This window comes from Osmerus eperlanus, chromosome 9 (assembly GCF_963692335.1).
Source record: "Osmerus eperlanus chromosome 9, fOsmEpe2.1, whole genome shotgun sequence".
NCBI lineage: Eukaryota > Metazoa > Chordata > Actinopteri > Osmeriformes > Osmeridae > Osmerus > Osmerus eperlanus.
The window spans coordinates 15,504,328-15,516,204 of NC_085026.1; the positions used below are offsets into that span (position 1 = coordinate 15,504,328).

At 51.4% G+C, this 11,877-nt stretch overlaps 1 protein-coding gene across 1 annotated transcript in view; it reads right to left on the bottom strand.

Annotated features, from left to right (window-relative positions):
* Positions 1–3,958: 3,958 nt before the first annotated feature.
* fancm (FA complementation group M) overlaps positions 3,959–11,877 on the bottom strand; it is a 35,872-nt gene continuing 27,953 nt past the window's right edge. Inside the window, exons 13-25 of the mRNA XM_062469560.1 lie at positions 10,880–11,877; positions 10,770–10,798; positions 9,668–10,679; positions 9,374–9,468; positions 8,978–9,049; positions 8,577–8,699; positions 8,117–8,282; positions 7,866–7,978; positions 6,901–7,622; positions 6,632–6,725; positions 6,163–6,520; positions 5,157–5,451; positions 3,959–5,031 (exon numbers count right to left, since the gene is read on the bottom strand). The exon at positions 10,880–11,877 is cut by the window's right edge and continues 497 nt beyond it. Of these exons, the coding sequence (XP_062325544.1) occupies positions 4,896–5,031; positions 5,157–5,451; positions 6,163–6,520; positions 6,632–6,725; positions 6,901–7,622; positions 7,866–7,978; positions 8,117–8,282; positions 8,577–8,699; positions 8,978–9,049; positions 9,374–9,468; positions 9,668–10,679; positions 10,770–10,798; positions 10,880–11,877 (4,213 nt within the window). The 3' untranslated portion in view covers positions 3,959–4,895. The remainder of the gene's footprint in view (positions 5,032–5,156; positions 5,452–6,162; positions 6,521–6,631; positions 6,726–6,900; positions 7,623–7,865; positions 7,979–8,116; positions 8,283–8,576; positions 8,700–8,977; positions 9,050–9,373; positions 9,469–9,667; positions 10,680–10,769; positions 10,799–10,879) is intronic.

Sequence of the window (11,877 nt, forward strand, 5' to 3'; positions counted from 1 at the left end):
ACGCTCATGAAAATATTTACATAACCCGGAGGCATGGATGATATAAGACTTCTCATGACTTCCTTTAAATCATTTAAACAACAGGGGATTACGCAGTCATAATATCATACAATGTGTCACATTATGAAGGGAATAGGGGGAGTGCTTGTGTTGAATGTCTAATGGAGGTCTCTACCTGGGACAAAGCTGATCTCCCATCAGACTGTGTGGACGCAATTTCACCGTCTGTCGTGCACATAAGCATAGTAGAAAACATCCCCACGCACCATCCGCCAATCTGGGTCTCCGTCTCTCAGACCCACTTCCTGTGTCCACACGCGACACTTCCTGTGTCCGCACGCGACACTTCCTGTGTCCGCACGCGACACTTCCTGTGTCCGCACGCGACACTTCCTGCCTGCCTATCACTGCAGATCCACTCGGACTCGACGGAGGAACCAGGTCTCACCCACCTAGCTCTCTGTTTAGGACCTGATGAAGGATGGAGGAGGAGAGGATGAGGGTTTCATCTGTCCCCCAGCTAGCATAACTATGAGAGTCTTTCGGTGTTAGAGTGTATGCATAATTATATTAGCATTATGTAAATATGTTGGTGTTTTGGGAGAGAGAGGGGTAAATAAAGTGACACTGAGAGGGAGTTTGTGTCGTTGTCGCCCCCGCCCCCGCCCCCCGTCCCCCCTGTCCCCCCTGCCCCCCCCTGCCCCCCCTCCCCCCCCCCCCCGCTAACAACCATCACGCTGTATGAGCTCGTCTGTCTGCTTGCGTTCTGAATCATTCCACCCTCCACTGCATTATTCACAACCCCAGCTGTGGCATAGGCCCCCTCTGTGTGCGCACGTTTTTGGGAGTGTGTGTGTCAGTCTGTGTGTTTGTGTGTGAGTCTGTATGCGTGTGTGTGTTTGTGTTCATGCCAGGGCTTAAACACTGTAACATATCCTGTTCCAAACCAAGCGTATGAAGGCATGGTGAGTGTGTGTGTGTTTGTGTGTGTATGTGTGTGTTTGCGTGTGTTTGCTTGGCGTTCCCCACCAGGCAAACGTTGGGAAATGAAAAATGCATATTAGAGGAGGATAAAGAGAAGAGAAGAGAAGAGAAGAGAGGAGAGGAGAGGAGAGGAGGGGAGAAGAGAGGAGAGGAGGGGAGGGGAGGGGAGAGGAGAAGAAGCAGTACCCAATACTTCTCCCAGCACTGTCTATGGATTTTGAGATGCTCCAGATTTTAATCTGATGCTTCTAGCATGTAAAAGTGACTTTAAAAAAGCATTCATTGATGTGGTGTTTTTCAGCCCCTATGGAAAGTACCATTGCATCCTGGCTTTCAGTTATTTGTGTGTGTATCAGTGTGGGTAGGAAGTGGGGGCTGGGGGTGGCTGACTGAACACTTAGACTAGTGTGTGCAAAAGCAAGAAAATAAGATTGACAGAAAGAGACACAGATAAATATACATTGAGAGGAAGAGCGAGAGAGGTGAGAGAGGTAATAGAGAGAGAGAGAGAGAGATAGAGAGAGAGAAAGAAAGAAAGAAAGAGAAAAAGACAGAGAGAGAAAGACAGAGAGAGAAAGACAGAGAGAAAAAGCACAAGTACATATAAAACAAATGGATTATTTTTCGAAGTCAAAACCACAGCAGCCCACCAGTGCCCCCTGTGGTAGCAGGGCAGTACTGCTGGACAGCCAAGTATCTGGACCACCGTTGGTTGGTACTCAGTGAGTCAATAATCTTAATTTACTTTTGCATGTTGACACATCTGTACATTACTGGAGTGTGTGTTCGTGACTAACAGTTCCAATTAAAGTTAAAATAGTTAAAATAATTAACGTTATAAAAAAGATCATTCTACATTTAGCATAAAGAGGAATGAGAAATGGTAGGAAAGAACACGTGCGCGCACACACACATGCAAACGCACACACTTTTAATAATAAATCAGACTCATCTAAACCAGGCACCAAATAAGACAGTCATTTCCTCTAATATAAAATGAAGTATATCCGTGAATAAACAAGCCATTATATTCAGAAGTTCTTTTCAGGTCAAAAGAAAAGAGAGATATGACAGGTAATGAAATTCATATGAAAATAATTTTAATTTTCTCCCTGTCAGTTAGAAACATCGTAATAGCACAAGTTAGTTCAACTCACCACAGAAAAACATCTTACCTTTGAATGTCTGGGATAGTCTTCACAGGAAACTAGATGGTGTGTACATGTGTGTGTGCGTGCATGCATGTGTGTGTCCCCTCCCCCTCAAAGAAGTGTGTGTTCTCAGGGCAGCCAGGAAACCTCATTACCTCTCACACACTCCTACCTTGCACACACCACCAACAGAAACTTGACATATATCCAATATGTACCACGCAAAAAAAGAAATAAAACAGAGAGAAAACTCTAAAAACTAATAAGGAAAGGTTATATTGCTGATCTACCTGCATGGTCCCCAATGGTACAATATGGTGTGTGTGTGTGTGTGTGGTGCTTCTCCCTCCATCTGCTTCCCCTCACCAACACAAATCCTCCTCCTCAGCACCACCCTGACAGCCAGTGTGGGCTGATTTGCTGATGGCAGGGCGTGGGAGAGCAGCAGACACTGCGACACGCCGGCCCCTCTCCTTGTTACGGGGGCAGGAAGTCTGGAGGTGCCTCACGCTGTGGGCTTAATTACCCCGTCCTAATGAAGATGTCCTCTGGTCTAACGACCTCTGGGAAGACATGCACATCTGAGGGAGAGAGGGAGAAAGGGGAGAGACGGGGGAGAGAAGGGAGAGAGGGAGGGAGGGGGGAGAGAGAGAGGGAGACCCGGGGAGACAGGGGAGGGAGTGGAGAGAGGAGGCAGGGGAGAGAGAGAGGGAGAAAGGGAAGGGAGAGATAGGGAGATGGGAGAGGCAGAAAGGGAGAGAGAGGGGAGAGGGAAGAGAAAAAGGAGAGGGAAGGGAGGAGAGGGGAGGGAGGAGAGAGTGAGGAGAGGTCTCCCCTCTGGTCCTCTAGTCTAATGACATCTGGGAGAACACACACATCTGAGGGAGATAGGGAGAGAGAGGGGAGACAGAGGGATAAAGGCCTGAAAGGGAATTGAGATGAGAGATGAAGAGAGGTTGTGTGTTCCTACGTATGTGCATCAGCAAGCGGGTGTCCACGGTGGTTCGGGAGACAGGAAACGCCATAGAACAGGGCTGACGTCTCCCTGGTGATCCTGCAGCCAATCTGAACTTTATGCAAAACGTGGCATTTGGAAGGATGAAATACAGGCTTCAGAGCGTATCTCTGTTATTAGGACCAGGCGCTTTCTCTCTCTGCGTCCCTTTGTTCTACCTTCCCTTCCTCGTTCTCCGAACCCTTTCGCCAAACACTCTATCTGTCCATCTCTCCCTCTATCTTCATGTCTGTCAACACGCCTTCTACATCTTCGTGTTTCTTTCTCTTTTTCTGATCTTGTTCTACATCGATCGCAATTGAAACCATCATCAACGCATCTGAAGTTTATAGAAGAGATTAAACATTAATTAATTATAGTAAATATAATGTTTTGTTCGCCATTACAGGTTTTTTCTCGCGTACCCCCTGAAGAGAGTCTGCGTACCCCCGTTGGAAAACCGATGACGTATGTGAACCCCCTTGTTGTCTTCCTGTCCGACCAATCAAACATCTGACCTCCATCCTTGTCTTTATTCCATTGGCCCTTACAGGAAGTCTGAGGTTTCACCACTAGCTGTCTCTCTTGTGCAGCGTGATACAGACCAGCCCATCCCACCCCTCTAACACAGCCCATTCACCGCAGGACAGCTTATCTCCATCGAGGACGGGCCTTGTGGGAGATGAATCAGCTCCGGGGTTGGAAATGACAGCTGTAGTCCATCACACCAGCTTTCTCTCACAGTTTAACTAAAGGCCAAGGTAATCGATACAACAATATTGATGTTTATATAAAACAAGACGAACAGACTAATAGAAAAACAGGGATTTTTGTTTTATTACAGAAATGTGAATGGCATATTTGATTTATATTTTTAATTTATTTTACAAAGTGATTACACCATTATTTGAGAAAAAAAAGAAGAAAAAGGAAACGTGTAGTATTTTCACAAATATATTTTTTTTATGAAAAAAATAATGTACAGTAAACATATTCAAGTTTTCTCAAGTATAAACTTTGATCAAATCTTAATTCCTGTGTGCAAAAACAGCAAGAGAGGAAGAGGTAAGTGGGGGAGATGGTTTCCCAGGAGACCACTGTTCCTTGTCTCCTCAGGTCCACAGAGACACAGACGGCCTACAGAAGCTGCGCTCTGACATACAGGAGGTTCCTGGATGTGGTGGTGCTCTGACAGACTACAGGAGGTTCCTGGAAGTGGTGGTGCTCTGACAGACTACAGGAGGTTCCTGGATGTGGTGGTGCTCTGACAGACTACAGGAGGTTCCTGGATGTGGTGGTGCTCTGACAGACTACAGGAGGTTCCTGGATGTGGTGGTGCTCTGACAGACTACAGGAGGTTCCTGGATGTGGTGGTGCTCTGACAGACTACAGGAGGTTCCTGGAAGTGGTGGTGCTCTGACAGACTACAGGAGGTTCCTGGATGTGGTGGTGCTCTGACAGACTACAGGAGGTTCCTGGATGTGGTGGTGCTCTGACAGACTACAGGAGGTTCCTGGATGTGGTGGTGCTCTGACAGACTACAGGAGGTTCCTGGAAGTGGTGGTGCTCTGACAGACTACAGGAGGTTCCTGGATGTGGTGGTGCTCTGACAGACTACAGGAGGTTCCTGGATGTGGTGGTGCTCTGACAGACTACAGGAGGTTCCTGGATGTGGTGGTGCTCTGACAGACTACAGGAGGTTCCTGGTGGTGGTGGTGCTCTGACAGACTACAGGAGGTTCCTGGAGGTGGTGGTGCTCTGACAGACTACAGGAGGTTCCTGGTGGTGGTGGAGGTGGTGGAGGTCATGAGGGCGGAGTCGCAGGAGTAGTGCAGACAGCGGAAAATCTCTTCGGCCCTGGAACAGCTCACACATGCTCCCTTCTGGAGAACAGCCAGGGAGCTGGAGGAGAGGAGCAAAGAGGTGATCTGATGTGATATGGTAGCCATAATAGCCAAGCCCTGGTTTCCCTAATGCAATGTCAAACACAGTCAAATGTTACACCCACAACACACCAACTCTCCTACCTGTTGACCAGCTGGGCCACAGATCGGAAGCTGAGAGTCATGTTGAGGGCAGTGACGTAGCTGACGCAGGGCAGGGTCAAGTAGAACTGGAGTGCCTGCTGTCTGTGTTGACCTTTGACCTCTAGGGGCACGGATATGGCCTGACCCTTTCTACGCTCCAGCTGGCTCATCTCTATCAGCAGGCCTGCCGTCCCTTCCGGGCCGTCGCTCCAAAGCAACCTCACCCCGCTATGGACCAGCGCCGCCAGGGTGTTGTCATAGTAACGGGTTCTTTGGAACGGCCTCACTGTTTCACCTGGAGACGAGAGGTAGAGGGATAGTGTGTTGTGTGAGTAGAGAGGGGAGAGAGGTAGAGGGATAGTGTGTTGTGTGAGTAGAGAGGGGAGAGAGAGGTAGAGGGATAGTGTGTTGTGTGAGTAGAGAGGGGAGAGAGGTAGAGGGATAGTGTGTTGTGTGAGTAGAGAGGGGAGAGAGAGGTAGAGGGATAGTGTGTTGTGTGAGTAGAGAGGGGAGAGAGAGAGAGGTAGAGAGATAGTGTGTTGTGTGAGTAGAGAGGGGAGAGAGAGAGAGAGGTAGAGGGATAGTGTGTTGTGTGAGTAGAGAGGGGAGAGAGAGAGAGGTAGAGGGATAGTGTGTTGTGTGAGTAGAGAGGGGAGAGAGAGAGAGGTAGAGGGATAGTGTGTTGTGTGAGTAGAGAGGGGAGAGAGAGGTAGAGGGATAGTGTGTTGTGTGAGTAGAGAGGGGAGAGAGAGAGAGAGGTAGAGGGATAGTGTGTTGTGTGAGTAGAGAGGGGAGAGAGGTAGAGGGATAGTGTGTTGTGTGAGTAGAGAGGGGAGAGAGAGGTAGAGGGATAGTGTGTTGTGTGAGTAGAGAGGGGAGAGAGAGAGAGAGAGAGGTAGAGGGATAGTGTGTTGTGTGAGTAGAGAGGGGAGAGAGAGAGAGAGGTAGAGGGATAGTGTGTTGTGTGAGTAGAGAGAGGAGAGGAAGAGTCAAAGGCAGGACTGACCAGGTTTGGTGCGCTCCCTCTCCACAACAACACAGATGCGGTCGAAGAGACCCTGGAGGACGGCCATCTTCTCCACCAGCCGTTTGCGATTCGGCATGGAGGCCAGATCCGATTGGCTGAGCCTCTGCACGGCCATGCGGTTGCTGAGGATGAAGTCGCAGCCGCCCAGAGAGGCCACCTGCACGCAGGCGCCATGCCTCTGACGCAGGCAGGTGACCACATCCACACCACTACTGATGGAGCGACCGTCCACCAGGATAGAGACAGGGCCGCACGCAGCCTGGGGCTCGCCTGGGGCTGCTGCCTGTCTGACAGAAGCCTGAGCCAGGCTGACCGAGGGGGACGAGAGGCTGGTGGCCTGGAGGGCGAAAACAATAACAATAATTTTATAGATAACTTTATCTTATTTTTGTGATGTGATGCCACCAGGTATCTGTGGGTTTACGGCTGAATAACTACTTATGTTTACCTGAGGAGGTTTCCAAGATTTCAGCAGAGACTCAGACTCCTCAAAGTCCAGCTGTTCGGAGAGAAGAGCCTGGTTCTGGAACCTTAGACGACACCTGATGGACAGGAAAGAGGCTCCGCTAAAGAACACGCCAGAACAGCACCCTGTCACAACCACGACTTCCGGAACAACCCATTCAAAACAAAATGACGTTAGATGATTAGACGCCAATTAGACGATGATTAGACTATGATTCGATGAGTTATCTGATATGAGTGTGGTCCTGATACCTCTCCTCCTGCTGGTCCTTGGTCGGGTCAGGCCTCAGCACACTCCCAGAGTGGACCCTGCTGGAGGAGGAGAGGAGAGGAGGGGGGGGAGCTGCTGTGGAGGAGGGGAGAGGAGGAGGTTTGGCTGTGGAGGAGGGCAGAGAAGAGGCCTTTGAAGCAGCCAGTCTTGCACTGAGAGACAGTGCTCTGGGAGCATCAGGGTGACAGGAGGACGACTGTGCTGCTGTGCAGGATAAAGAGGAGGAGGAGGAGGCCCGGGGCTGGGAGGGCTTCTTCACCATCCACGCCTGGCCCTGATGCACCTCCACCGTCCTGCAGAGGGCAGTAGAGTCCCTCTCAGATCGGAGACGTTCCACGCTCCTGTCCTCCTCCTCGTCCACCCCTCTCCTCTCCTTCCTGCTCCTGCGCCTCTCCTCCTCCATCTCCTCCTCACTGGAGTCCTCCATGCGAACGATGCGGGAGCGCTTGGTTTGGACTCGGGGATCGCCCGCCAGCGCTCCGGCCCCCGCCCCTGCCCGGGCCTGTCTGATGAAGGCCCTGCGTCTGGTCGGGTACTGTCTCCTCCCCTCAACGTACGAGTCCTCAGGGATCAGCTCCACCCGCCCCAACCCTGCACCCCTCTCCTCCTCCTCCTCCTCCACTTCCTCCTCCTCCTGGTCTTCATCATCGCTTCCGTGAACCACAAAGCTGTCCTCCTCGTATGACTCATCCAGCTGTGGCACCTGTGGCGAGGGAGAGAAGGTGGGAGGAGAAGAGGGGGTTTCATGTGAGGTGCGTGGGGAGGACAGGCAGACGAATAGAACAGATGAAAGCTCTGAGGAAGCAATCGGAAGGACTAGACATTTCTCCCAAAAATGAAATGCAATTTCAGGGCTGTTGTCAGCTGAGTTCTACTCCTGTGCAGTTTGTATTAGTAGGTATGATGTATAATGGGCCCTGGATCAGGACAGTGGGAGTCCCAGTACCTGGGAGAAGATGTCCATGCGCTGCTGCTGCTGCTGTCTGGAGAGCATCTTCCACCTCCCAGCCAGACCAGGACTCCTCACGGACTTCAGATACACCCCATGCATCTCCGAGTCTGGCACAGGCAGGGGACAGCCATGTCAGTGTGTGTGAGAGCGAGAGTGTATGAGAATGTATGTATGTTTTACTGTGTGTGTGGGTGGATGTGTGAGTGTGTGTCTGAATTAGCATGTGTGTGTATGAGCCATTGTACCATTGAGTCCCTGTGAGAGGTGTGTGTTGTCCACAACAAAGCCCTCCAGGGAGTGGTTCTGATCATCATCATCGTCTTCATCCGAGGACACAGCCCCACCCTCCTCCTCCTCAGATAGCTCCGCCTCCTCGTCCAGGAACTGACAGCCCCCTCGTCGCACGGCATTCTGGGAGTGTGGAGGAGGAGTCAACAGAGCAGGACCCCTCAGCAACACTTGACAGGTACGGAACATTCTACACAGGTACAGAACATTCTACACAGGTACGAAACATTCTACAAAGGTACGGAACATTCTACACAGGTACGGAACATTCTACACAGGTACTGAACATTCTACACAGGTACGGAACATTCTACACAGGTACTGAACATTCTACACAGGTACGGAACATTCTACACAGGTACGGAACATTCTACACAGGTACGAATCCACATGAAGCGATAAGTAGCCTGGTCTGACCTTGGCGGACGGCTTGTTCCCGTGGAGATGTGGGGGGCGGGGGGGTCTGGTGGGGGGGCGGAGGACCGACATATTGGTCTGGAAGTCATCGTCTGACAGAACCTCCAGCTGGGTCTCACCTGACTGGAGCACACACAACACTGTTACACACACAGCGCTGTTACACACAGGTAGGACTCATGGAGCAAAGCCTAGCCAACCACGGTCTGTACGAGAGTACCTGGGCACCTTAACATGGTGTGATCAAAAAGAACTACATCTACACAATTGTTCATTCAAAACCGGTCCACATCATGAGAGTTGACACAAATAAACACTCGACGAGTACAATGAACACTCCTGGTGTTGAATGAACACTTTGATATGTTTGTGTGAAAGAAGCTTGGAGCTGTCAGTCTTACGATGTTGATAGCGGCAGCTCTTTTCCTGGTGACCAGGAAGGGAGAGTCCATCTCCTGAAGGTGAGACTTGGACTGGAGGAGAGGCACAGCAGAGCGTTAACAACACAGAGGGCTACAGCAGCCCATCTGGGACTAATAATGCTGGGAATCAAGGACTAAATGCAAACAAGAAGACAATGAAAAGTCAACAAAAAAAACGCAAATACTAGTAGGTACTACTTGTGGCTCTGCAGGAGGCAAGAACAGGAAAAATATACAGAACAGAAATATACTAATAAAAAAGGAATACAAAAGGAATGAAGGGCGAACAAGGGAACAGAAAAAACTATCAGGGACACGGCAAGCTGCCGGTTACCATGCCAACCACGTACAGCTCAAGGTTTAACAGACACTCACCACATCCTCAGGAGACGACAGCGGGTTGGCCGGCTTGATCTGGCGACCCCGTTTACGACCAATCACCTCCTCGTCACTGTCACTGCTGCTCAGGACTGGAGACAGGTGGGACACAGGAACACAATCACACACCTGAACTGCATTAGTACCTGTACTAACCAGTACTACAGATTTATACAAAGAAATATATTTGCCAGTAATATATTTAACAAATACCTAACAGATTTAAACTCTAGGATCAAGTACCTGTGCCAACAAGTACACGCTCTCTCCCACTAGTAGAGACTGACTGACCTGTGTGTTGGAGAAGTCCCTGACACACGCTGTCCTCCATCCTGTCAGACTCCTCCCTCTTCCCAGACTCCGCCCTCTCCCCAGACTCCGCCCTTTCCCCGCCCTCCTGATGCTTCCGCTTCAGGACAGATGATGAGGGGGCGTGGCCAGAGGGGCTGTGGGGGAGGGGCACGAGAGCTCGTCTCACTCCCAGTGACGTGATTGGAGAAGGGAGAGCACCCGGCTTGGAGGTCAGAGGCGATGTCGTCGACTTCCTGTTTCCTCCAGGGCCCGCCAGCGGAGTGGACAGCCTGAACACGCCCGCTCTGGGAAAGCCACCAGAAGGAGTGGAGGAGCCGGGGATCTTCTGGTCCAGCGCCTGGGAGAGGGGGTCCTCCTGGACTTCCTGCCCCAGCAGGGAGGCACTATGTGTGGAAGCAGCTGCTTCCTCCTCCCCCTCCTCCTCAGAGTCCTCCAGAGAATACCCCAGGTCAAAGTTCACGGAGAAAAAGTCCTGAGAGAGGTTGAAGCCTTCAGAGTGCTGGGCTGGGGGAGAGCTGTGGTCCAGCACGGCCAGGTCTCTCTCGGTCTCTCCTCTGTGCCATCCCTCCATTCCATCTGTCTCTCCCTTCCTTTCCTGAGCCATGGATGTGGGGGATATATTTGTACAGTTTGGTTCGTGTGTGGGGCTTGGAATGGTCTTGGTATCTGGTGTGCGTGTGACACTATGTGATACGTTGAGTGCGTGTGTGGGTTTCCCTGTGTGTGATCCTGTGGTCCCGTGTGTGTGTGTGGTGTTACTCATGGTGTGAAGGAGTGTTCTAGGTGTATGAGTAGCAGGTGTGTGTGGGGCGGTTCTAGGTGTGTGTGTAGCAGGTGTGTGTGGGGCGGTTCTAGGTGTGTGTGTAGCAGGTGTGTGTGGGGCGGTTCTAGGTGTGTGTGTAGCAGGTGTGTGTATAGCAGGTGTGTGTGTAGCAGGTGTGTGTGGGGCAGTTCTAGGTGTGTGTGTAGCAGGTGTGTGTGGGGCAGTTCTAGGTCTGTGTATAGCAGGTGTGTGTGTAGCAGGTGTGTGTGGGGCGGTTCTAGGTGTGTGTGTAGCAGGTGTGTGTATAGCAGGTGTGTGTGTAGCAGGTGTGTGTGGGGCAGTTCTAGGTGTGTGTGTAGCAGGTGTGTGTATAGCAGGTGTGTGTGGGGAGGTTCTAGGTGTGTGTGTAGCAGGTGTGTGTGTAGCAGGTGTGTGTGTAGCAGGTGTGTGTGGGGCAGTTCTAGCAGGTGTAGGGATATCAGGAAGGCTCATCTCAAGGAAGACCTCGTCATCCCCAAACAGGTCCATGCTCTCATCCAGCCTGGCTGCACCCTGATGTGGGCCAGGGGGACTGGGAGGGAGGGCTGTGGGGGTAGAGGGCAGGCAAGGCTCCTTGAAGTCCACAAACTCATCCATAACATCATCCGTCAGGTCCATGTCCTCTTTCGTAGTGTCGTTCTTAACCTCCACATCCTCCACGTCGACAATCCCTCCATCGTCCCTGAGGTCGTCATCTCCCTCGTCCCCGAAGACCTCGTCCCAGCTGGGGCTGAATGAAGCTGTGTCCTCCCCCTCTACATGACTAGCTGGAGGTGGGGAGGGTGGATGAGGTCTCTGCGGAGGACTGGGCTTGCTCCGTCTGTGGGTGGAGGCATTTGGTAGAGGTTCTTCATACTGGTTCTCACAGGGATGAGCCTCAGTCATCACACCAGTAGAGGCAGGATATGGAGGAGAGGGATGGGTGGAGGCAGGAGAGTCAGACTCCAGCCAGTCCTCCTCCACCTCCAGGCAAAAGTTGACCTGAAACCCTTGGTGATCCTCAATCCCTGCCCCGGATGGTGAAGGTGGTTGGGGTTGGGACCGGGAGCTTGTGGTGGTGGAGGTGGGAACTGGCTCATGTACAGGACTCTTAAGGTCAGATGTCAGAGGGGAAGTTGTCCCTGTGATGCTGGTGGGGCTAGAGGTGGTGTCGAGAGAGGTGTGAGCTTGGGCGAAGAATGAACTGTCGAGGGCAAAGTTCAAAGGAGGCGGTGACCTGGACAGAAGTTCAGCTACGTTGGAGAGAATGGCCCTCAGACTCTCGGTTTTGTGTCTGAGGTGTAGGGGTTTGGATGAGGCAGCAGTACTCCTTGTAGGAACATAAAACAAGCCCTCTAATTCAGAGTCCTCTTCTGTGTCACGTTCTTCCTTCTCAGTATCGGTGTTC